The sequence below is a fragment of the Fringilla coelebs genome (genome assembly GCF_963513975.1).
Source record: "Fringilla coelebs genome assembly, chromosome: 9".
Classification (NCBI taxonomy): Eukaryota; Metazoa; Chordata; class Aves; order Passeriformes; family Fringillidae; genus Fringilla; species Fringilla coelebs.
In genome coordinates, this window is record NC_140067.1 from 28,865,126 (window position 1) to 28,891,299 (window position 26,174).

Consider the following 26,174-nt stretch of genomic DNA (forward strand, 5'->3'; position numbering starts at 1 on the left):
GGGTTTGCCAGTCAGGGAATTGGGACTGTTCCTGACCCGGAGCACCGGGCACTGGAGGGGGCAGTGCTGGGGACCGCATGTGGCTCTGCCCCTGCCTGGCTGCTGGCTGCTCGTTTCTGCTTATTCCTGCACATTTCCCGCAGACATTCGTTGTCGGGAGGGCTGGGCATTAGATGAAGTTGTGGATGTGGGTCTGGGGCTGTCAAGCTGTGCTGTCAACTTTACTGACTGTATGCAGTCAGTATTGAGGTATCCCTGCCTGGTGCCAGGCTTTTGCCTCCTGCTCCTAACAAGGATCCCCAGCGTGGCTGTTGAAGGACAGCAGTGGAGGCAAAGCCAGTGTTGTCCTGAAACAGCAAACTTTGCCAACAGGTTAGAAATCCTTGTGGTTGCTGGGATTGACACTCATGGACTGAGCCTCCCCGGGCTCTGTCTTGTGTCCCACCTCCTGCCGCCCCACACAGCTTTAGCAACCGGTTAATGAGGCTTTTGGTGTGGTTTGCGTGTCTTTTGCGCTCCTTTGGGTGGGGCTGGGGATGAGAGCCGAGCTGCCAGCTCTGCTAGCCCCAGGAAGGTCCTGCTGGCCCTCAGGCTGGCATTTCCCCGGGGTGGCTGCAGCCCAGCGCCGCAGGGCCGTGCCGTGATTTCGGGAGCGCAGCTGAGGCAGGATCTGCTGTGGGACGCGGGGTGGAGGGATGTGCAACTCCTCCTGGCCAGGGCTGCTCCTTTCCCTGGCCACACAGACCCTCCACACGGCCGGAGCGGCTGGAAGCACCACCGGTGGAACAGCAAATCACCCCCTCCTTCCCCACGACGCTCCTCCCCTGAACAACTTAACCTCTCCCCCCGCTCCCAATTCCCGATCCATACCGGAGCCGCCGTGCATTGATTGGCGTCTCCGCCGGGCGATTATGCTGCGTGCCCGGAGCGCCGGGAATTCGCAGGGAGCCGAGCCAGCCGAGCACGGGAGCGGGCGCTGAGGAGCGGGGAGCGCGGGCCTGGCTCGGCCCCGGCTGCTGCCGGCGTGAGGCGAGGATGGGCCCGCGGCGGGGGGAAGCTGCCCCGGCACCCTCCGAGAGCCCCCTCAGAGCCGTGCCCCGAGCCCGGCTGCGCTCCGGGCAGCTTTGAAGTTGAGAGGAGGCAGTTGTGTCGAGAAAGGCGAGCGATGAACTGAAGATTAAACATGTATGGGAATTATCCTCACTTCATTAAGTTTCCTGCGGGCTTTGGCAGTAAGTATTTTCCTTGCGTTTGCGGGCTGTGCCTTCTGGGTTAGGGGGAGGAACTGATCCCGCGGTGGCGGCAGCGGGGGAGTGTAAAAGGAATTTAAAAACGTGTTTAACCTAGCTCGGATGCGGCTGTAACCTGCAATGCCCTTGTGATGGAAGCTGTCCTGTGGTTTTATGTGCTGTGAACTTCGGCACAGCCACGCCAGGCTGCCTGAAATCTTGCGGGCTTGGGTCAAAGCGCTCCACTCCGCTTTGAAGTTTAGCGGATCATTTGGGAGATGCATGTTTGTGTCTGTGTGTGGTGGCTTGAATCTCTTCATTGTGAGCGCAGCATCAAACCAAGTAAGCACCTTTCCAATTTCATTTTTATTAACTTGTTTGGCGGGGAAGGGGGGGGGGTGTGGAAATTACTTTATTACTTTTGAAACCTGAAACACCTCCCGCGAAAATCTTAAGAGGGCTAATTCCTTGCCTTTGTGGGGCTGTCTGCTGCCCTTGTGACACAGATCCCACCATAATCGTGTGGAGCCGTGTCAGATTAGCCAAGGGAGGCTGCCCAGGAGGCTCTGACACCCCCGTGCCCACCGTGAGCGAGCCCTGGCTGCAGGAACCGCGGCTGCTCTCGGAAAATGCACTTTGGGATTGCTCTTTTTATGTTTTATCTGGGGTTATTCCCCTTGCCCTGACACAAGGGTTGAGGAGCTGTAGATTGGAGTGCTCGGCTGCGAGGGGCTGGGAGCACCCACCTATGGACTGCTGGAAGTACTGGTGGAACAAAGTGCATGGGTGTGCAAGGTCTTGGTACCTCTGGAAAGCTCCTTAAGTTGTTCCCAGCCCTTCAAGGTAGGGAAATGCCTCCAGGATTCGCTCTGGAGGCCCCCGGGCTGTGTACATCAGCCTGTTATTTCTCTGCTGGAGAAGCAGTTTGTGCAGACATCACATTGCACATGGGATGTTCCCACTTTGTGTGGGGCTTTTTTCCCCCTCCCTTTTTCACCAGATGCTCACCTCTGGTAATTCTCCAACTCCAGAAAAGTCATTGGTATTGCATCAAGTTATCCTCGAGTTTCACAAGCTCTCGACTTTCCAAAATACCTTTTTAGGCTGTTTCTGCAGAAAGGGGATGGCTCATTGAGAGAATGTGTTGCTCACTGGTGGTTTTAAGGACCCAGCAAAGACAAGCTGAACTCTCTCCTACTGCTGCAATAAGAATGAAACAATGAAAGTGTTATTTGTGTTTAATTTATTTCTATTACAAATTTGCAACAAACCAAAAGAAAAGTGACAGTCAAGCTGATTTTTATAGGAACCAGGCAGAGATCCCTGTACAGACAAGGGTCACAACACTCAGCAGAGCCTTTGGGAGATTTCTAGGAGAGGAAGTTGGTAATAGGAGCAGAGGGATTTCTGTTCCACCAATGAAGGTGAAGTGACTGCTGTCTAACAGTTCAGTATATTGGGAGTTTAGCTTCCATTTAAAGTATTAAACTGGGGTTTTAACCTGCTTCCAACTTGGTGTTAGAAACAGAGGTGTTTTCTGTAATGTGAATGCCTGGCAGAGATGCAAAAGCATTGGCCAAGTTTTGTTTGGGATGCTTTAAAACAGTCCCTCTGTCCTGTCTTGTGCTCCCTGGATGGAGTTTACCACTCCTGGCCACACTCCTCTCAAAGTCAGAGGCCTTCCATGTCCCTGTGGCAGCTTGGTGATGTGGCAGCTCCCTGTCCGTGGGTGAGGGGGATTCTGGCTGGCTGAGAAAGCAGTGCCTGTTTTGGCCAGACAGCTTTGGGCCTGTGTCAGAGGGCAGCCAGGCTTTGGAGGAGGAGAGATGGTGACCACGGGTGGAAGGGATCTTCCACTGCCTTGGGTCCTCACCATGAAGCCCATGCAGGCAGCCTGCATCTCCATCAGGCCCACCATGTGTTCCTGGTGTTTACTGCTCCCCCATCCTTGGAAAAGCATGAAACTCTTCCTGGATGTGAATTAGGGAGAACATCAGGATGCCAGGGCAGTGTCCACACTAAGCTGTCAGCTTGTAGCATTCATTGCACGGTGTTGCTGGAGGGCAAAGTTAAGGTGATGCAGGCTCTGCTGTTCTTCTTGCATTCAGATTTCCTTTAGCTCTGAAATCCTGGGCTTCAGTTTCAGCATAATGGCAAAAAAAGGGATCTACTTGCTGTCTTTTTCTTTGCTTTCATGTAGCTGTTACATCTGCTTTACCTTAATTTTATCTGCATTCAGGTTAGAAATAAGGTGCGTGTTTTTGATGGTGTGTGCAACACTCACTTTCATCTTAAACATCTGATTAGCACCACCAAGTTTGTCTGAGAAATACATCCACAACTTGGTCATAAGCACATGATTAGTGATGAGAAAAGGACAATCAGACTCCAAGGTGTCACAGATGAGTTTGTAGAGTAGCAGGGAAAATGCTCAGATGAGTCACCCTTAGACATCTAAAGCAGGAGATGTGCTGGGCTAAGGCTGGGCTACAGGAGCAAAGAAGGGGCTTAAAAATGTGTTTTTATTCTCCAAAAGGATGCATATCACCCAAAGCCCAGCTCCTAGGGCAAGGAAAGATGCTGTGCTGGCTGTCCTCTCTCTCTGAGCACACTCTGGCACCGTTGGTTAGGGACAAGAACTAACTTGGCTCCTCCACAAAGTCTCTTTTATTGGTACTCATGTAACTTGGCCTGTGGCCACACCACCTCCGGCTGCAATCTTGTCAGCTCTCCCAAGCAAAGCAGGGTTAGGCCAGGTCGTTTAGGGGATAGGGAGAGGAAAACCCACATTGTGCTGGACTGGCTCTGCTGCCTGGCTGGCACCTTTTCACATGTGCAGGATACTTTTTCCCCTGGATGTCATGGCTTGCTGTGTCCATTCCTATAACTGTGGATGTGAGGGTGGACAAGAGCCCTTTGACCCAGCAAAGGTGTGAGGAAATCCAGTGAGTGGGCAGCTTCAGTATCTGGGGAAATGAAATTTTAAATTTTGTGAAAAATTTTCTTTTAAAGCAGGAGACTCCTGTCTTCAGTTGCCTGGGGCAACCACGGTTCCTGCAGTCAGTGGGATCCATTCTCCTGGGGACCCGTAGCTTCTCCACAAATTCAAAGACAACTGTAGGAATTTGTGCATGTTTTTTCCTGGTGGTTGCTGGCCAAGTGGGAAATCTGATCAAACAATCATTGGAGACAAGGAACTTTATCCAACTCTTGTGTGTTACTGTGGTCACCAGGGAGATGTGACACCTTGTTAGGGTGAGTAAATTTGGCTTGCAGTTCTGTTTTAATTACTTGATGTGTAGTTGCTAAAGGAGTCTTTCCCTGGTGCAGCCTCAGCAGCAGATGCTATTTTGAGGTCTTGGCCTGATTGGACTGAAATTGGACAGTGGTTCAATAGCTTAGTAAATCCAAGTACATTTGGACAGGACACACAGCTTCTTGTGGCCAGGTTTTGGATGGCCGCTGTTTGCAAGGGAGGCACAGGAGCATTACCAGAGAAGAGAGGAAGCAGCTCTTCCCACCACCTGGAGAGATGAGGGAAACTTTCTGCTGCCCAGTGTAGGTCCTTGTTGGCTAAACCCCTGCTCCTATAGGTGCCACTGCAGCTCCAGAGAGTTTTCCTCTTCGTTTTTAGTTCTCAAGGAAGGCTGCATTATTTATTGGCATGGAGTTGAGCAGGAAGATGGAAACACAGAGGTTACTGGACCTTAAAAGCAAGGCAAACCCACTAACCTTTCTGTGGGATATTAGCATGGCAGTTTGTACTGTCTGTGGGAATCTGCTTGGATGGTTAAAAATATCTTTAGAAAGGGAAGAGTTTTTTGGATCATCTTCTCTGTATTAAACAAAAACAACTTCTGCAGTCACAGCAGCAGAACTTTGCTTGATTCCAGTTGTGGTGGGTATCCTGCTACCATAACTGCAGCCACTTTCAGGAGTGTTTCTCTCAGGTATTTCCCTTTCAAGGTCGTCCCCAAGGACGAGCTGTTTGCCAGGCTGCACCTCCCACGCACACTCGTGCTCCTCTCCTGAGATCAGCCCTTCTCTGCCTGCCTCTTCCCACTTCTCAGTGCTTTCTGATCTGCAGAGGATGAAGTATCTGCAAAGTCATGTGTCAGGCAGGGCAACTCACACCTTTAAATGTTTGTGAACCTTTTCTCTGAAGCCTTGGGAGCATAAGTGTTTTTCATTATTTCATGACTACCAGCTTTTGATTCTCTCTGATTTTAAAAAGGAAACTGTTAATGTTGAGAGTATCATCATCTCTCAGCTTGCCGGGGATCTTCAAGGGCTGTTTTAGGCCTTAGATGAGGTCAGACCCTGGTGTTGAACACAGGTATTTCTCTCAAGGCTTTGCAGGGTTTAGAGCAGAAGGGGCACTGGCCAAAACAAACCTGCAGCCTGTGGTGGTTAAACGGACAGTGTGTGCAGTGCCTGGATGTTTCTGGTCTGTGCATTTTAATTCTTCCTTCTGCTCAGGTGTAACTGCTGAAGCTGATGTTTGCTGCTATTATTTGTGTGAAAATCAAGACAGTTTTCTTGGTTGCAGCCTGGTTCCTTCTGCTCCTACTTCCTTCACCAAGATATCTGGGGTCACTTGTGTGCTCTTGCAAAAGAGAAATCTTTCTTTCCACGCCTTCCTCAGCTTTACCTGTGAAGTGCTTGGAGCACAGGGGTGCATCCAAAGTGCCTTTATGAAGCTCACCTTGGTTCAGTTTCACTGTGCCAGCCCAGACCTGGCTGTTTAGCATTGGTGTGATGGACCTGGAGCTTTTGTGCCTGCAGGTGCGTCTGTTGGACACCTCCACTTCTGCTGTGATGTAGATAGTGTTCTTCTGCTCCTGATTTATGAGGCTATTCATGCAAGTTTCCTATCCCAGGATTAGGAGTTTGATAAAGTGAAGATGAAACACAGTTGGAAGTTGAGTATCAAAGCTTTGTGTGCTTGCTTAGCTTCAGTAGCTGGTGGGTGAGGGTAATGCTGTTGCTTGTGTCCTCAAGGGCAGTATTTTCAAAATGCAGAGAAATGAGTGTTTCTTGGTGTCTTTCTTCATTATTTTTCCTGATGTCAGCAGAGATACTTAAGCTGGTATTGGATATGATCCTTTTTCTGAATGCTGAAGCAACAGTATGGACACTATTTGTGTTTCTGTGTGTGTGTACTTCAGCTGCTCCCTGCCACAAACAGTGCTGTAATTTGCAGAGCCACTTTGAAAGAGTGAAACACCCTTAACCAAGTTCTTCTTTCTTAAGCTTTGCCCCCTTCAAAGAGAAGGCTGGAGTGTGTGCTTCTGTTTAAGGCAGCTTGTGGAGAGTTGGTGGAGGCACTGGCTTCTCTGGGCAGTGCATGTTTACAGCAGAGATACTGGAAAATCCACACAATCCTCCTGTCCTCCCTTCCCCTGCTCCTCCAGGAAAGAAATAAATATAAAATCGAGCTGCCCTGAACTTGGACAGGAAACTACCTGTATTTTATTAGCAATGTGCCCCGTGGCAGGAAGAAATGATGAATCTGACTCCATGTTCTCAGAAGGCTAATTTTTTATTTTATAATGCTATATTAAAGAATATTATACTAAACTATACTAAAGACTACAGGAAGGATACTTACACAAGGCTAAAAGGATAACAATGAAAATTCATGACTCTTTCCAGAGTCCCGACACAGCTTGGCCCTAATTGGCCAATAAGTCAAAACAGTTCACATGAAACCAATGAAACAATCACCTGTTGGATAAACAATCTCCAGCCACATTCCACATGTGAGCACAACACAGGAGAAGCAAATGAGATAAGAATTTGTTTTCCTTTTTCTCTGAGGCTTCTCAGCTTCCCAGGAGAAAATCCTGGGCAAAGGGATTTTTCAGAAAATATGATGGTGATATACCCGTCCAGACATTAATGTGGAGAAGGGAACAGGGCAGAAGGACAAACAGCCCCACTTGTGAATCAGAAATAAGCCAATGGTGAATGCAGAGTGGGTGGTAAAAAGCAGCAGCAAGCCCCTATGCTCAGTGCAGATCCCAGCTGGCCTTCCCCAGCTGGTGTGGGGACATGGCCAGCGTGGTTGGTGCCCTGTGCTCGGGGCATCCCTGTCCCTGCTGTCACCTTGCATTACCTGATGGACACTGCAGGCCTGGGTAAATGTCACCTGTGCCCCGTGCAGCGGGGGTGGCCGGCTGGGGCTGGCTGCAGGACTGACTCCTGTCTCCCCAGCCCACCCTGCTCCTGCCCGCAGCTGCTTCCCTGCTGCAGAGCAGCTCCTCCCCAGTTGTAGGAGCGAGGGTGGGTAGGACGGTGGGGACGGACGGAGAGCAGAGAACTCTGAAGCCAGGCCGTGGAACTTGTGGGTTATTGCACAGGGCTGGGTGCAGGGCCCTGCTGGGAGCTGCCAGCCACAGCTCAGAGCAGCCCCAGAGAAGTAAAGAGAGGGAAGGCAAGAGCGTGGTACAGAGGATGAGAGAGCGAGGAAGAGTAAAAGAGAGAGAAGTTCCCGTTACAGGACCATAAATCTTCTGTGCTGAACATTCTAATTCTCACTAACCAATCTAGTACAAGATACAAATCCTACAGCATTTACATACAGCCCATAAGAATCATCACATTACCACACTGTGTTACATTTTAAACCCTAAAAACTCCTCTTTGGGCCCCTTCTGCCAAGCCAGTAGGGTCTGCTCTGACCTTGGACCTGTCTGCAAGCAGAGGGTGTTGTTTGATCCAGAAGGGAATTACCTTCAGCCAGCCAGACCATTGTTTTCCAGTTGTTCAGTAACTAAAGTATCTCAGAGCTTGCTTTCATTTCAATCTTGCTTATAGTTTCCATCTTCTCAAAATCTTTTGCCAGGCAATCATATTTATAAGGCTTTTTTGTTTCATCTTCCCCAACACCTAGCCCTGTTCCACTGCCATTTGTCCCAAATGATGAGAGAAAATAGCTGGAGTAAAGCCATTCCATCCCGGTGAACCCAGGAACTTTCTGGGTTCTGCTGGGAGATGTGGGACACAGACCATCAGTATTTTCTTGCAAGTCATTTAATTTAATTATTTTCTTTCAAAACTTGGCTGCTTGCACAGTCCAAACTTCCATGGCTTCTTTGAACTGTAACAAGTTTGAGTGTATTCAGCTGAGCGAATAATTAACCCCAGGGTCAAGGATGCTTTGGCTTGGCTATTCCTGCACACCTTTCAGCCATGAAAATTGCTCCTCTCACAAGCTGATAGTCTGCTAACACTCATTTCTTATATCCCTCTCTGAGCACTCTAGCCTGAAAATGAGAAGCTGAGAGGAGGATTTTCCCCAGGTGCAGGAGAATGCATTTCTGCTCCCCTGGCAGATGACTTAGCAGACTTATCCCAGAAAGGAACTGGAAGTCAAAGTTTTTTGTGGTTTGTGAGCTTTTTGTCTTTGTTGTTGTGCTTTTCTAAATGGGGGTTTTATTCCAATTTTTAGCAGATCGATAAAGTTGTTGTTTGGTACATGGAAATTTAACATTGCTGGATTTGAGCAAGGGGTTTGTGAGAGCCTTGGCAGGACAGTGTAGCCAGGCACTGTAGAAACAAGCATATTAACTCTGGTTTGTGTCATCAGGCCCTGGCAAAGCCTGGCTGTGCTCTCCAGTAGGTATTTTCATTTACCCATCCATCTCCACCAGCAAACACTCCTTTGCCCATTCACACTTCCTCTTCAGTATCTCATTGCCGGGATAACAGAGGTGTAACAGGGTAAAACCCTCCAGGTTTGCCTTTGACCTTTGATCCCATCCTGGAGTCTAGGGGATTCCCCTGAAACATTTTCCCCTTGGCAGGGGCAGGGGCCCACCACAGGGCTTGCACTGACCAGCAGCCTCCTGGTGTGAAAGCCCTGCTCTGGCTCCTTGTGGAACTTGGAGCCTCTCTAATGGAGAAACTTAGCAGTGACAGCATTTCTGAAAGGTCTGGCATAAAAGCAAACAGTCAACTCTCCTGGGTGTCTTTCCTTATTGGTTTAAATCTTCTGCGTGATACTTTCAAAATATGCCCTTTTCTGTGTTAATGGAAAAGGATGAAGAATCATTCTTCTGCTCAGCTGTCCTGGTGTGATAGATCTCTGCCCAGTATCCCCTGCAATGACTTATTTTCCAAGCTGAGGAATCCTCAAAGGCAATGTTGTTTACCTAGTTATTTAAAGAGGCGTAAAAGCAAATTCTTTCTAGGTCTGTGCTGCACAGACCTAGAAAGAATCCTGCACAGGAGGACTGTGTGTTGTGGCACCACAGGTGATGAAAAATGCATTTGCTTTTCACTGAAGCTGATAATGGCCCGAGTCAGGATGGTCCTTTTAAGCCCCAAGAAGCATCTGAGGTGCCTGTGTGAGCTGAGTGCTTGCTTAGGTAAGGGGAGGTCCAGACAAACAGCACAGCTTCTGTCCAGTGCTAAAGGCACTTTCTCCCGGGGATGAAGGACTGAAGCACTTGGAATCCATTCCAAGGCAGGGATTTTGCTGTCTGCTAGCAGAAGTCAGGCTGTGTGTCTCCCTGATGGTGGCAGGGGGATGTGGGGTGACTCTGTGGCAGCAGGCAGAGCTCTGTTTCTGCCTCCAGAGCGCCTCGCTGCCTCTGAGGCTTCTGCTGTTGTCATTGAGCTGGCTTCCTTCTGCTGCACATCGCTTTCCCACCGGGAGAATTGATCCAAAAAGCCAAAGCAAGAATTGACAAAGACCTTTTCTCCCCCTCCCTCAGCAGAATTAAGTCTGAAGCGGGTTGATAACGGCGGATGGAGTCCTCCTTGACTCTGACAAATGTCTTTAATGTTATTCAGCAAGCTGACCTTTTCCCGTCTTTATTGTGCATCTTCCCTTTGAATCAGATTTGATTGTTACTTCAGGTAGAATAACAAACACTGTCACGTAAATAACTTTGCAGTAATGTTAAAAGGAGGGAAAAAACCACAAACAAACAAAACACCCAAGCGTTGCCTTACTTGCAAATGCAATGGGAGAATGTATCCTCTGTGCCAGCCATGAAAAAGCAGCTGTGTGACCTTCCCACACAACATCTTTGCCTTGCTACTTCAGGGAATCATCTCCTGTGTTGAAAAACCAACAGAGAAATAATGGTTCACAGAAATGTTAATGACAGCTAATGCTAACTAGGGCTGGTAAATTCTAAGGGAGGGAGAAAAGGTCATGGAAATGCTTAAAATGCACCTAGATGCATGACCCACTGAGACTAGTGGGCATTTGATGCCTAGATGCCCTCTGAATATTTGAGACTGGTCTTACAGAAGACAGTATTTAGGCCTTGGCTGGGCTGTTCAGCCTCAGAGTCTGCCCTGAAGTGGCAATGATCACGGTTATATTGTTTTTTGCCCCACCTCTTCCTCAGCAAGGTTCAGTGGCAGACTGATCTCGTGTGGTTGCTGTGAGGCTCAGCTTGGGGATGTGCATTGCAGCTCTTCAGTGTGCAGGGAGAAAACCCCCTGTCCTTGTAGCTGTGAGAGTCCCCTGGGACATCTTCCTGGCCAAAGTCTCTGCTCTGATTTGTACAAATGAGGAAAAATAAAGGACAGATTGTTTTGGGGCTGCCTTGTCCTGAAACTTCCATTGCAAGCGTGTCATGAGCCATTCCTGGGTTGCTCCAGCTGCTGTGGAAGATGCTGGCACCCAGGTTGGGGAGTGAACATGTGAAAAGGCACAGTGGATACACAATGGGTGGGGAGGGGAAAACTCAGCCATGGGAGCACAAGGCCAGAGCCACCTCAAGGAGCAGAGGCGCTTCATCATAAGACTTGTGGAACATCCAGTTTCCAGGTTGGCTGGTGAGGATGTCAGGGTTTCAGGAATGTGCTGTCCCTAGAGTTGGCTTGGACAAAAGAAATGAGACCTCAGGGAAGAGTTCAGAGAAAACTGAAAAGCAGCCTGAGGCACGCAGTGGTGCCTTCCTCCAAGTCTGCTGAGGCACTGAAGTGGAAAAGGAATATTTTGATATTAAATATTATCTCCACAATAAATTTTTTTGCTGTATATTGTGGATTCTTTAGTTTCTTTCTTCTGCCAAGGTTAGGATTAAATGTGTGAGATGGTATTTCTTGTTTGGACTTAGATGTTTATTGGTTCTTATTTATATTACAATCTCACAAACTGAGTTTTACAGCGCTTCACTCTAACAAGCTAAAAATGGAGTTGTATTTCTTTCTCTACAAGGTGTTTTAAGGATAAACTGTCTAATTAAGAAATGACATTTAAATTATTATTATTTTTAACTAAATGACTAATTACCCATGACTCGCAATGCAGACTTTTTTATTTTTTTTATATATATATATAATTATTATTATTATATATAATACAATACTGCTCAAATTAATGAAGAAGAAGGTGAAGAAGGACTAGTTTTCACTCTAAAACTTCTATCTTGTTTTATATATTCTATATAAAAATATATATAAATTCTATATAGATATATACTGTATTCTAAAGCTTTAAACTCTAGGCTTTCTACTATGTGATATTACACACTTCTATTCAAACTACACACTCATAACCTTAGTTTTATAATTTAATTTTGGAAGTCTTCTCTATGGTCTCAGGTTAAATGTAGTGTTCTCTTGGGGGGCAGCACAGTAATACTCAAATTCTCAGTAACCAGCATTCCAACAGTATATAACTCACTTTCCTGTACTATAACCAACATTTTGTTCTTTTCCCTTTACAGCGTGCTTTGCTGCTTGGTTTTGAGGCTGGGCTGGCATTTTAAGCTGACACAACCTGTGGTATTTTTGGGGTCCCCCGTGGCAGGAAGGAAATGATGAATCTGAGTCCATGTTCTTAGAAGGCTAATTTATTATTTTACGGTATTATATTATATTAAAGAATGCTATACTAAAACTATACTGAAGAATAGAGAAAGGATACTTACAGAAGGCTAGAAGATAATAATGAAAAACTGGTGACCTCTTCCAGAGCCCCGACACAGCTGGACCATGATTGGTCATTAAGTAAAAACAATTTACATTAAACCAATGAAACAACCACCTGTTGGTAAACAATCTCCAACACATTCCAAAGCAGCAAAACACAGGAGAAGCAATCAGATTATTATTGTTTTCCTTTTTTTTTTTTTTTTTTGAGCCTTCTCAGCTTTTCAGGAGAAGAAATCCTGGCAAAGGGATTTTTCCTGAAAATATGATGGTGACAACAACCAAGGCTGGGCAGCTGGTGGCTGTTACACTCCATCTCTCCTCTTCTCTCTGCAGATTCCCCGGTGCACGGCAGCTCCACGTCGGTGAGCCTGTCCTCGGGGCTCTCCACGGGGAGCCCGGTGGTGGAGGGGCCCCCCAGCTTCCTGGAGCCCCCCGGGAGCGCCGCGCGGGCGCTGCCGTCGCCCATGAGCGCCCTGGGCTCGCCCTACAGGGTCATCGCCTCCTCCCTGGGCTCGCACCCCGTCGCTCTGTCCTCGGCCCCCGGCGTGAATTTCGTGGCACACGCCAGCCCACAGGTGGGGATGTGATGCTTTCTTTGCTACAGTTCAGTGTTCAGCATGGGTAAAGTCCCAAGCATGGGTAAAGTCCCAAAAGTTGACAGAGAGGGTTGGCTGGTGGGGAGTGCGGCCACTCGGGGAGCTCAGCTGGAAAGAATATTTTCTAGCACGTGAATCTGCATTAATCAGCCTTGCACAGACACTCAGAGCACACCAGTTTTAAATACCCTACAGGATTCTCGGGTTTCTGTGGTTTAAATACCTCCCGAGGTATTAGAAAGTCTTCTTTTCCCAGCCCCGTGGTGGAAGAAGTCAAGATTTGTCAGTTCTGCTTCTCAAGGTTGTTTATTTTCTCTTATCTGCTACATTCTTTCTCTGACCTGCTGAGATCTGTCCAGCAGGTCAGGTTGTGGCACAGTGCCTGCCCTTGGGGTGGTGTTAACTTTTTATGCTAAGAACTACATGTACTTTATTTACAATAATTTTCCAGTACCTATCACCTATATTAGACAGTCTGTCTCTATTCTAAACCATCTAAAAGTATCACCACCCCAGCAGAAGATGGAGGGCAAGAAGGAGAAGAAAGACAGGACATGCCCAGATTCCTCCATCTTGCCTCTTGAACCCCCATTCTAAATCCCCAAAATTCTACTTTTTCACCCTGTGACAAATTCACTATCATTCTACTCAAACTCTTGTGGCTTGTAACTCTTCACACAAAGTTGGTAATTGTTTCCATGGGCTAAAATCAAAGCACAGGTGTCTTTGACTCCGTGCCAAGGTCTCTGAGCCCTTTGCCAGGGTCTCGAGTCATCCAGGTCAGCCAGAGGAATGGCTGCCCTGGATGACTCAGGGCGAGGGAAGAGAGCTAATTTCCAGCTTTGTCCTCCCTGTGGGTGCAGCCCAGCTCCCCTCTGCTGCAGTGTATAATTACTGTACATGGAAACAGACAGGATAGCCAGGGGTTGCAGCGTGTGAAACATTGCCCTTCCTCCTGCAAAAGCGTATCTGCTTCGTTTGGTTGTCTGGAAAGGAGACAGACTTTCTAGGGAGAGACAGATGTTAATGCTAAATGCCAGCCACCTACTGTGTTGCATATCAAGTTGGCCTGGAGCAAAATGAAGCACTCCCATGCTTGCTGCCTGTGCTCACGTGGGTGCTGAGGTTTCCCTTCCAGACAGGTGTTAGGGCTGGTGCCTCCCCAGAGCCATGGGAGGGCTGGGAGCCTCCCAGGGTGGTTCTGTGGGATGGAGACATGCTGCTCCAAAAGCCTGGCACTGCCTCCTGCATTTCTGCTGGCACTGTGGTGTCTCGACAGAGAGCTGAAATGTTCTGGGCATCCAGATCTAAGTGAAAATTCTGCCTCTTAGGAGCAAGATTCTGAGTTTTATTAGTGGGACCTGAAGGTGGGAAGTACTCAGAAGACTCTTGGCTCCTGCTGAGGAAAAAGCAAGGAGATGGTCCTCAAGCCCTCTCTGCCCCATACCATGCTGCTACTCCTTGGAATGCCTGAAGCTCTTCCTAGTGCCTGGAAGGCCGGGAAAGGATGGCATGGGGAGGCCCCTGAAGAGCTCTGAAAGAGGAGGAGGTTTGGCTTACCTTTCCCCAGCCCAGTCAGCAGTGGGAATGCTGGAGGATCCCTCTTCCCCTTGCAGCACCCAGCTGTTCCCCATGGATCTGACAGTATTTGTACCCGTGACATCAAGGACAGGATGGTTGGACAGGAAATTGTGGCAGCACTGGCTGGTTGGAAGCCTTTCCTTTGGGACTAGGGATGCTCTGGGAAGTGGTTTCCCCAGCCTGGGCGCTGTGCCAAGTTCCCAGATCGGAGGAGAAGGTTCCATTTGTGTTGCCTCTAATGGAAGGAGACAGCTGGGCCCTGGGGATTCAGCAGGGAGGCAGCTAATGGATTTGGGTTCGAGCAGTTGTCCCAGATATCATCCATGATTGCACTTCACCTGCAAGAGTCAAGCTCTAAGGACACTGATGGCTAAAACTGCCCTGTGTGTCCCCCTCCCCTGTACCCTCTCTCCTTTTTATTGTTTCAAAGTGCAGGCAGGAAGGAAGAAAAGGTGGTACCCCAGTTCTGAGTTACGTTTTAAACCATAAAAAGTTCCTCCTGGCTCAGCGTTTTGCTGATGGACACTTGTGGGGAGGAAGGGGTTTATTTCTCCTTTCCTTGGCCTGGATTTTGAAGCATAAGGATTTACAGTTGCCAGTGCCTGGTTTGAGTCTCTGCTGGGGAGATCAAACCTCTGTTCCTCTGGGCAATTTTTCCCAATACACTTTTATGTCCTAGTGGAGCTAAACAACTTGGCTCCTGATTTTTGCTGGATAATTTTTATTTTCCATCTTATTAAACCTTTTAAGCTTGGAAAATGAAGGGATAGCAGTGAAGGGAGATAAGAACAGGCTTCACCTTTTTATTTTTCTAATGACAGGTCCAAAAATTCAAGTAGGATGAACCATTGTTCTTTACTGAAATTTACTGTGGAAATTACCACTTTTTTTGTGGGAAATGTACAGTTTCTTGGAGCAAATGGAGAACTTTCAGCAAGATGCATGAAAGCATAAAACTGTATTTTAAATGTTACAGAGTTTGGAATGAAGGCTCGAGCTGGGTCTTCGTCCAAACCCTTGTTTTCTATCTCTGCTTCTGCCTTCTTTATGCTGATAAATTGGCACAATTGTTCCAAACAAACCCAGGGATGGAACAGCCATCCCAGCCCTCATCCCACAACAGTGGGGAAGGTGATTTGGTGGTGGATGGTGGGCTTGGAGGGAGATTGTTCTGCCCAGACAGCTTTTGACAAGACGTGCTCAATGGCCCTTAACCCTCCCGGCCCTGCCTGACATGGCTCCAAAACAAACAGCAATAAAAGGAAGCCCTGGGCAACGTCAGGCTTTGGTCTCTAATCAATGTGGGTTTGTAACCTTTAACTTCAGCAGCCAGGAGCAGCTCCTGGGGATCTCAGCTGGGGGCTCTGCATCATTTGCCAGCTGCTGATTTTTAGTTGCTCAGCTCAATCCTTTTTTTTTTTTTTTTTTTAATAATCTGGTAACACCAAATCTGCCACCTGTGATAGTGTTTGGAAAACTAAGTCCCAGAGAGTCACCAAATGGCCATGAACTCACGTGTAAGTGCAGATACTGTGAATCAGGGAAGCTAACCCACTAATTTTTATTTATTTTTTCTTTTCTTAAACACCATTACAGCTTCCCTAGCCATGCAGCAGTGCAGGTTTGATTGTAACAAATTACCTGTCTGCAAAGCTCTGCTTTACTAAGCTGTTAGTGCTTGTGGCTGCCAGCAGCCAGCAATCAGCATCCTCTAATGAAGCAGCCAGGATCCCAGCAGCCTCATGGCTTGGAGGCTGTAACTGAGCAGCTGAGGTTAGTGCTTGCCCTTTTCCAGCTCTGCTCAGTCCTGGCTTTGGTTACAACATCAGGCAATATCTGCTTTAGTGCCTGCTTAAACCCCTCCTGCTGCATTCAGCAGAGGATGTCTGTCTGCCCAGGGCAGCCCCGTGGGGATAAGCTTGGGGGACAAGCCTGGCAGGAGCAGCAAGGGAAGGGTCATCTCCATTTGGGGATGGCTTCACTGAGATGTGAGTCTCTCCCCTCTAACCTGTCTTGTGATTTCTGCAGCTCAATGTCCTGAACAATGTCAGCAGCTCGGAGGATGTCAAGCCCTTGCCGGGTCTCCCGGGGATGGGGAACATGAATTATCCATCCACAAGTCCAGGATCCCTAGCCAAACACATCTGTGCCATCTGTGGGGACAGGTCCTCAGGTAGGAGGCTTTCTCTCTTGGGGAAGGCTTTGTGCATTGAGAACTCTCCTGGTGCTCTTGTGCAGCACTGAACAGGATTGGAGGCTCACTGGGGCCACACTGGCATGGTAAGGTCATGGCTGGATCTGGCTGACAGTATTGCAGATCAGTGCCCAAAAGTGAGCAAACTAAATGCTGTACTCTTCTCCCTCGTGTGTGTAACCTCATTTTACCTTCTGTCCCTATTTACCAAAGGTAAATCTACCAAAATCTCTGTGTTCCCTGTGCTTTGTATCAGCTGGGCTCTGGCTGTGTCTGGGTTTTCTCTGGTACCCCAGTGAGCCTTGCAAGCCCTCTCCATATCAGTGCACCCCATTTGCTGCCTGTGGCTGTTCTGCAGCTAAGATGCTCCACATCACTCCACTGGCATGCAGCCCCTCCTTATCACAGGAAAACAGTGGTCCTGTGGTTTGACTAAGTCAAACTGCTGCAAAGACTTCCTGAAGCCAGTTCAGGCCTGCCAGTCCCTGCAGTTTTTTCACCTTTGGATTTGATTTGAGCTCCTCCACGCTCAAATCAAGGAAGGAAGGGTAAATCTGGGAAGGAAGGGTAAATACCTGCCTGCCCAGCAATTCCCTTACCTCCCTAGGGAAGCACTATGGGGTGTACAGCTGTGAGGGCTGCAAAGGCTTCTTCAAGAGGACGATCAGGAAGGATCTGATCTACACCTGCCGGGATAACAAGGACTGCCTGATCGACAAGCGCCAGCGCAACCGCTGCCAGTACTGCCGCTATCAGAAGTGCCTCGCCATGGGGATGAAGAGGGAAGGTAGGGCTGCTGGGAGCAGTGGGATTGGAGAAATTTTCCTTCATTCATCAGGATAAATCAGGCTCTTGGTGACCCTCCCAGGCTGGTGCGTTCCAGAAGCCCACACTGAGGGCATCAGGGGGTTTTGGACCTCATTCTGTAAAGGGAATGAGAGTCGGTTTAGGTTGGAAAGGAGTTTTAAGTTCAAGTGGAACCATTGCAGATTCCACCACTGAACCCTGTCCCTAAGTGCCACATCTACCTGTCCTTTAAATGCCTCTGGGATGGTGACTCAGCCACCTCCCTGAGCAGCCTGTTCCCATGTTGGACAGGATGCAATAAATGCTTCCTTCTCTGAAGACTTTTTCCTGGTAAGGGCTAATAAGGGAAGAGACCGATGGGGATGATGTTACAGTGTATTTTGTTTCTCACCTAATCATACACACTGGTGAGTATTGAATGTTTTAACTGATTTTGACCCAACTTTGCCTCTAGTTAGTGACTCTTAATGGCTTGGACCCCTTGGAAACCTGTAAACCTCTGCTGGGGACAGCACCCAGCAATGAGGGGTCCTGCAGCCTTCTTGTCTCCTTTGTGAAGAGCAGCTTCATTTTTTTGTTTTTGATTTGCTGACTTCATTTGTCACCACCTAATTCTTGTACTGGAGGATAAGGGTGAATGATTTATTTCTATCTCTCATTTTATAGTTCTCTGTCATTTCCCCTCTGCAATTTCCACTCACCTGCTGAGCTGGATTGTCTCCCAAATTATCCTAACAGATGCAAGGTCAGGAAGCAACAACCAACACAGCATTTAAGCTTATTTTTGCTAAGATAAAGTAGCAGAACTGCCCAGGGAAGCAGCTGTAACACTGGGCATGAGCTGGTCCTCATCCTGCAGCATCACCAAAGCTGTGCTGCCTCAAGCTCACAGGGCAGCAGGGGACTGCACAATGCCAGGCTGGAATCAAAAAACTTAATCCCAGGCATAGCACCCTCATCCAGCCAGGTGCAAAGTGGTTCAGAGGATCACGGTGTTAGCACAACTTCCTTTTGCAGAGAGTGAAAATTTAAACCCCAGGATCCTGGTGGATCCTGTGGGAGTTTGGCTGCAGCAATCACAGGGTTTTTTTGAGAGCTGCAGAAACTGGGGACAGAGTGCAGCTTGAGTTCAGGGGCTAAGTGATGGGATTGGTATTTCCTTGCTATGTTCTTTCTTTCAGTAAGATTTTGGTGACTTCAGAAACACCTGCGTGGCTTTTCCTGTCCATTACTCTAAAGAGCACAAATATTCCCCCCAACTGGCTGGCATATATTGTGTCCTGTGTTGCCCTTCCTCACAAGCACCAGGCTGGATGCCCCACTGATCCATCTCCTTGGGTGCTGCCATTTCACTCCAGCAGTGAACTGAACAAATATAACGCCTGCTGGTCACTTCTTAAGCAGGATTGTTGTATTTCCCTTTGGGATTTCTCAAAAAAAAAAAAGTGTACCAGGACTTTTGTTGCACACAAGATATACAGGTCCTACACTGACCTGCTTACACACAGCAGCCCTGGGAGTTAAAAACTGAGCTTTGGAGAGAATTTCATGATTCTGTGCCTTCTCTGGAAAACCTACAGATAGGGGAGAAGGCAGTGAAGGTGTTGGGGTACTGATATAGAAGGAACTTTCTAGTAAGGAGGATCAGGAAGAGAGGTGGTGGAGGGAGAGGTAATGCCAGGGCTGGGCCAGATGTGGTAGGATTTTGCTTAGGAATGAGACAAGCAGTAGGTGTGAATCCAGCTGGGGGTTTGGGACTGTCTGGCCCTGCTGCTGGATGCTCTGGCTGCTGTGGGATTGTTGAAAGCATACTGGGACTGGTGGAAGCACGCTGAGAGCACAAAAAACCTGTCTGTGAGTGCTGGGTCTCTCCTGCCTCCTCCAGCACGCAGTGACAGCCGAGTCCAGGCTGCCATCTGGAGGCATCAAGCCTTCTTCCCTCTGTTCTGGAGCTTCATATATTGGAAATCACAATCTTTGGTCAAATTTGGAGGCTACTGATCTGCAGCAACCTCAGAGTTCTTGGTGTGGGAGCAGCCATTTTAATGGGTGAACATCTGAAATAACCATTTGTTGTAAAATGCAGGTCCACTGACAAGGGGAGAGAAAGATGAATCTGACTCCATGTTCTCAGAAGGCTAATTTATTACTTTATTATACTATGTTATATTAAAGAATACTATACTATACTAAAGAATACAGAAAGGATACTTAGTGAATGCTAAAAAGATAATAATGAAAACTCCTGACTCTCTCCAGAGTCCTGACACAGCTTGGCGCCAGTGGGCCAAAGAGTCAAAACAACTCACACCAGAATTCAATCAAGCAGTCACCTGTGGGTAAACAATCCCCAAACACATTCCACGTGAGCACAACACAGGAGAAGCAAATGAGATAAGAATTGTTTTCCTTTTTTCTGAGGCCTCTCTTGCTGCCTTTCAGCTTCCCAGGAGAAAAACCCTGGGCAAAGGAAGTTTTTCAGAGAATGTGAATGCCACCCCTGTTTATTTTCTGTTGTGCCCTGCTTGAGGGGGTTTCCATCCCACCTGTGGGGACCCCCTGTGAGCAGGTGAGAGCCGTGTTTGTGTCCCACAGCTGTGCAGGAGGAGAGGCAGAGGAGCAGGGAGCGCAGTGAGACCGAGGCCGAGTCCACAAGCAGTGGCAGTGAAGACATGCCTGTGGAGAGGATCCTGGAAGCTGAGCTGGCAGTGGAGCCCAAAACAGAGGCCTACAGTGACATGGGCACAGAGAGCTCGGTAAGAGCCCCTGGCAGTACCTGCTGCTAGAGATTTGAGCTGGGATTTGAGCAGACAAGCACCATGTGAACAAAAAGCATTGTACAAGGGAGTTTTGCTCCACGCCACCTAAAAATCACCAGCAGTTTCTGTTTTGGAGATACTCTGAATGACAGCTATATGTTATTTTCCAAGCATTTTTTCCCCAGTCTCTTTTAGTTTCAGTGAGGAATCTCCTTATTGAAATAGATGCTGGAGAGCCTCAGCCCTGTGCTGGCTTTCACACATGCATAGCCCTGAACACTTCTTGTCTGTCCCTGTGACCAAGGCTGGGGTGGAGCTGTACACAGCAGGTTTACTGCTGTGGTTTTACTGGGTTGGATGAAACTGGTGCTCATGCCTGTTCAGGGGCTGCTCCCTGGCTTTTAGATATGCCCTGGGGAGCAGGACTGCAGCTGGCCATGAGGGACTTGCTTTGCAAAGGGTAACAAGCAAACAGAAAAGTCTAGCAACCAGCTTGATGCCTAAGGATTTTAGCTTTTATATTTTTCAAATCCTGTACTGCTTTAGTGTATAACTCTAAATGCCATATAGAGTGTTAGCTACTGTCTTCACATTTTGGTCAGACAAAACAATCCCTCTGGGCCTGAAACTCAAGGACACCCTACAGCCTCAGGCCCCAAAAAGGATAAACAAAAGTGAGTTGGTGGGGAGCAAGCTGGGGGAATATGACTTCGTTACCTGAAGCTGTAATTGGAGGATAAACCCCTGATATGGAAATGGACCAAACTTATAATTGTCTGAAAAACTCGTGACCATTGTCCATCCTGGGTGTAGCCCCCTTCTGGCTGCCCAAGGTGTGCCTATTGAACACCTGCAATAAATACCTGTTTTTACCCTCTTAATCTGGTCTAGCCTCTGTTCCAGGTGGCCACTCCAAGGCATCAAGCTGACTTGGCTGGCTGCAGAGGGGACAGTGGTAACAAATACCAGCTGTTCCCAACAGCACCTACCTGAGATTATTGTTAGTTTGGGTGTTGTACTTGTGGCATTGAGTATCATTAACTCAACTGTGATTATCAAAGACTTTCCATTGATGAATTCTACTCTTTTCCTCTGCTCTTTTCCTTTTGGTACCCCTCTCTGTTAGACAAATGACCCTGTCACCAACATCTGCCACGCTGCTGACAAGCAGCTCTTCACACTGGTCGAGTGGGCCAAGCGCATCCCCCACTTCTCTGACCTGACACTGGAAGACCAAGTCATTCTCCTCCGGGCAGGTAGTGTCCCCCACCTATGGCTGTCCCTGCTGCCCCTGTCCCTTCTCTGGGCTGTGTGAGAGCCAGCCAGGCTGGGTGGTGAATGTGCAATCCTGAGCCAATCCATTCCTGCATGTCCCGTTCTGAGACATGATGAGAGGTTGGCAGAGGCTGTGGATGGGGCAGTAGAATCTGTTGTTTGTAAAGAGATTGCAGTTGCTAGGAATATGTTTTTTAGGAAGAAAACCCAGAATATTTTCCCCCTTTTCTTTCTTGTAATTTTAATTGTTTTCCCTTTGAGCCAGTTTCTGCTCCTTGCATGCTCCTAGTCAGGGTCATCAAATCATAAGATATCCTGAGGGGGAAGGAACCGGCAAAAATCATCAAAGTGCAACTCCTGGCCCTGCCCAGAACAACCCCAAGAATCACACCATGTGCCTGAGAGCATTTTCCAAATATTTCCAAGAGATTGCCCACCCCTTGCAAGGTGTACCTGGGGTGCCAACTCTCCCCTGAGTTTAGTCCAAAACCATCAGGGAGAAACCAGCTCTGCTGTTCCATGTGGGACTGGTTTTTGGCTGGACTGCCTGAAGTGTCCTCTCCTGTGCTTGCAGGCTGGAATGAGCTGCTCATTGCCTCTTTCTCCCATCGCTCTGTGTCAGTCCAGGATGGGATCCTGCTGGCCACGGGCCTGCACGTGCACCGCAGCAGTGCCCACAGCGCTGGCGTGGGCTCCATCTTTGACAGGTACGTGGCTGCCATCCCCCAGCAGGGCTGGCCAGGCTGGCTCTGCCTTCCCCTCTGAATGGAAAACATGCCCTTAAGGGGAACTGGAGCAAACTCTTCATGGTTTGGGGCAGAAGTAGCTTGGAATGAGCAGGGGATGTTTGACTGATTTTAAAAAACAAGAATGGGGTGAAAGCACAGTGGGAAGGGATTTGCAGCTGCAGAAGCAGATGTTGGGTTGGGTGTACAGGGGGAGGAATGCTCTTGTCTCAAGAGTTTGCTGTAGCTGTATCTAGGCCTAATATTGCTCACCAAGAGCTTTAGATGGGAAAGCCTTAAACCCCAACTTGCTTGTGTAACAAGTGCATGTATATTGTCCCTGCCATGCCTGCTCCCTGCCTGGCAGGACCCTGCCTCACCACTCCTTACCTGGCATGTGTAAGGACAGTGCCCATGTTTTGCACCACACAGTAAAAAGGGGAAAAAAGCCATGTGGCTTTCCTTGAGTGAGTGCAAATTGGGAGTGCTGTGTGCTGAGCAAAGTGAGAACAGGAGCAGGTTTGATGCTCAGGATGTTGCTGATGCACTTGTAGAACAGCAGTGTGGGGCATGGCCGTGCCTCAAAGATGCCTCTCTTCCTGCAGAGAAGAATTGAGGCTATTCCTAGTGCCTATTTTCAGTGGAAAAACTGGTCTCTGACTGTCTGCTCACCCATGTCCCCCACATGCAGGGTTTTGACAGAGCTGGTGTCCAAAATGAAAGACATGCAGATGGATAAGTCGGAGCTGGGGTGCCTGCGAGCCATTGTCCTGTTTAACCCAGGTAAGCCTGAGGCTGGGGACAGTCCCAGGTGACAAGCACTCCCTCTGGGCCACAGCAGGTCACTGTGACAGTGAGCAGCAGGGCTGCAGACAGGTTTCAAGCTTTGGGTTGGAAGGTTCCTCAAGGACCACATCATTCCACCCCTATCCCTGCAATGGGCAGGGACAGCTCCCAGCAGACCCAGATTTGTCCCAGTCCTCTCCTGCCTGTGCAGACAGTGCAAAGACCCCCTCTGCAGAGACCCTTTCCCCACCTGTATTTCCTGCCTTGACCAGATGCCAAGGGTTTGTCCAGCCCCTCAGAAGTGGAATCTCTGCGGGAGAAGGTCTATGCCACGCTGGAAGCCTACACGAAGCAGAAGTACCCCGAGCAACCAGGGCGGTGAGTGCCCGTGCCCACCCTGCAGACAGGAGCCTGGCTGTGCTGGCTCTGCCTGAGCCACAATGCCCAAATCCCCAGCCTTGAGGGTGCCGTGGAGATGGAATTCTGTTGCTTTCCAGTCTAATCCTACCCTCTGCTGGCCGAGCTCCTGAAGCGCCGGCAGCTGGGTCGGTGCCCGCAGAATCTTCTGCTGGTTTTGGCTCTGGCTGTCCCCACAGACACTGCAAGTGGGCTCTGGGCAGGGGGAACAGGGAACAGGCTGCCAGCTGCACTCCCTTCCAGCTGTGCCTCCAAACCAGAGGCAGTGACTGGCAGCTGAGGGGCTGCACACCCTCTGGGAGCCTGGGGAGTTTTTGAAGACAGATTTAAATGGTACTGTGGGGATGTAGGTTGTGTTAAGATGTTCAAATCTGGACATATCTTCTTTTTTATTTGCTTTCTTTTAAGCTTTAAAAATGCCAAATTCCATTTTGGAAAGGTACATATTCCCACCATGTGAGGCAACAAATGCTTATATTGAAAGCTTAAGAGAATCTAAGTCTGAGAATGCCCCAAAAGCATTTTTTTGGGAGAATCTGGGTTGGTGCAGGCTTGGAAATAGGTGGGAGAGGGCAGCCAGTGCCTCCCTTGTGCCTCTGACTCTGGTCTTTCCCAGGTTTGCCAAGCTGCTCCTGCGCCTGCCAGCACTGCGCTCCATCGGGCTGAAGTGCCTGGAGCACCTCTTCTTCTTCAAGCTGATTGGAGACACCCCCATCGACACCTTTCTCATGGAGATGCTGGAGACACCCCTGCAGGTCACTTGAGGGTCTGTCAGGCCACAGCCTGGCCCCTCTGTGCCCTGCACAGCCTCCTGCCCCTGTGCTCTGAGCCTGTGAGAGCTCCAGAGATGTCCTTGGCCCTCCGCTCCTCCTCGGTGGGATTGTCGTGGTTTTGTACAGCTGTAAATCGCCCCCTCGAGCCCTCCCTAGCCTCTCTGGGGGGGTCACAGATCCTCTACCCAGCTAACCTCCCCCCTGCCCCCTGTACAGATAATTGCTTTAAATTATTTTTTCATTCTCAATAAAAGTCAACAGAACAAATAAAATAACGAGTGAGGCACTGATTGCAGTTGAAAGGGCAGTGTCCTCTTTTGCTGTGGTGACAGGTCCAGCTTGGGGTGGGGCTGAGGGTTCCTCCTGACACTCTGGGACAGCCCAAGTCAGGGCAGAAATGTCATTTGGGATATCTCTGCTTGTGCTGATGGATGCAGTCCCCTGGCTGAAAGAAGACTCAGGTATTGCTCCTTCTTGTTTCTGCTAAGGAAAGACCAAGAGAAACTGGCTGCTGTGAATCAAAACATTTCATTCCACCGTCTTAAACTCTTGGACTCTTCGAATTCTTTGAAGTTCTAAAGTAATATTTAAATAACTTTTTAATGTGTGAGAGGGTGCTTGTCTGGTTTTGGTTCGTTGGTTGGTTAGTTAGTTGGTTAGTTTGGTGTTTTTCTTTTCTGAGCTAGTCTAGCCACTGACAGAAGAACCAAAGTGTTTAATTTTGGTCCAGGTGGAGCATTTTGAAGTGAAGCAGATCTTGTGGGCTCATGGATAACTTTCCATTTTCCCGATTTTCCTGAAGCTTCACGCGTCCCATTTTTTTTTTTTTTTCCCCTCCATATTTCTGCTCTGGAAACAACTTCACAAACCCCAAAATTTATAATCTCCCACTTCCACAAGTGAAACTTGCAGGGAAGGAAAAACAAGACCCTCTAACAAACCCCCCTCAAAGGCTTGCCTGCTCTTTCCCCTGCTCCAACAGCACCGCTGGAGCTCCCCATTGCAGCCGAGCTCACCAGAGTCAAACGAGTTAAAGACATTAATTTGTTCAATATGCAGCGCTTATCCTGGTGGGAAAATGTCCTCCCAGGAACCCAGCAAAACTGTCTGTATTATTATTCATAAAACAGGTGTAGTGTTAAGTGATCTGCCCCTCCTGACCCTCTCAGCAGACAGTGGGGTGAGATGCAGCTTTGGCTGTCCGCGTGACAGATTGCGACGCTGCCGGCTCGGGGAGGTTGGAGGGAGAGGAGGGCTGACAACAGAAAAGGAAGGAGGATAAAAATGAAACGTTTTGTTAAAGCTCCCACACGGGGACATGATTCATTTTCCAGTTTTTCACTGAGAGAGGGAAAAGGAGAATCTAAAAGAGCAGAGACAAAGAGGGAAAACCCCGACATTACGAAACACTTAATTTTTTCTTTTCCTCCTGAGAAAAACCCAGGGGGAATTTCAAAACCTGTGAAAAGCACTGACCAAGAAGCTACTTTTTAATTGAAAAGGTAATTTTTTGGTTAAAAGAGAAGTGTTTAAATACAGAGAATACACAACCTGCTCATTGAAAAAGTGTTGATGGAATTTGAGATGCTGCACACAGGCTGTGCTGGGATGGTGCCACACCACACTGCTGGTTAGATGAAGCAAGAGGTCACCTCCAGCCTGGGCTGCTCAGGCTTCCCCTCTAAGAGATGTAAACTTCTAAGGAGCTGGTCCCCAGCTGCCTGGGTCAGATTTCTTTTCTGATGGATGCTGATCTCAATCCATTGTTTGTAAACAATCCCAGGCTTCTGCCTGTGATATTTTGATTTAGGAAGTGATGGATATGGCAACCAAAACGGGGCAGGAAGCCTCGAGGTGGCTGCAGGACACACTCTCTCTTAGCAGTCTGGAAGGTTAGTCTCTGGGTTCTGGGCCACAAGGTCTCCAGGCTGCAGTTTGAGCAGGGCTTTGTCCTGTTTCTCCAGATGACTACTGGGTTTTTCAAAAAAAGAATTAACACACAGCACACCACAAACTCCCCAACCCTGTGTTTGGCAGGGCAGAGAGACCATGACTCTCCACGTGGCCTCTGTAAGACACCCCCTGCTCATCTGCCAGTGCCACTAGCAAACCAATGTGTTCTGCAGAGGA

General features: G+C 48.5%; 1 protein-coding gene across 2 annotated transcripts in view; it reads left to right on the plus strand.

The window, feature by feature from the left end:
- The window catches only part of RXRG (retinoid X receptor gamma), a gene marked incomplete at both ends in the record, with an annotated part of 40,266 nt that extends 16,231 nt beyond the window's left edge, over positions 1-24,035 (plus strand). The window contains 10 exons of one of the 2 annotated variants that reach the window (XM_084211114.1): positions 1,184-1,232; positions 12,465-12,706; positions 16,337-16,481; positions 17,110-17,289; positions 19,905-20,065; positions 21,195-21,324; positions 21,918-22,050; positions 22,760-22,851; positions 23,127-23,232; positions 23,888-24,035. In XM_084211114.1, the coding sequence (XP_084067240.1) occupies positions 1,184-1,232; positions 12,465-12,706; positions 16,337-16,481; positions 17,110-17,289; positions 19,905-20,065; positions 21,195-21,324; positions 21,918-22,050; positions 22,760-22,851; positions 23,127-23,232; positions 23,888-24,035 (1,386 nt within the window). Of the gene's footprint in view, positions 1-1,183; positions 1,233-12,464; positions 12,707-16,336; positions 16,482-17,109; positions 17,290-19,904; positions 20,066-21,194; positions 21,325-21,917; positions 22,051-22,759; positions 22,852-23,126; positions 23,233-23,887 lie in introns of those variants that run through there. The other variant, XM_084211113.1, reaches the window with a different exon arrangement.
- Between the last annotated feature and the right edge of the window lie 2,139 nt (positions 24,036-26,174).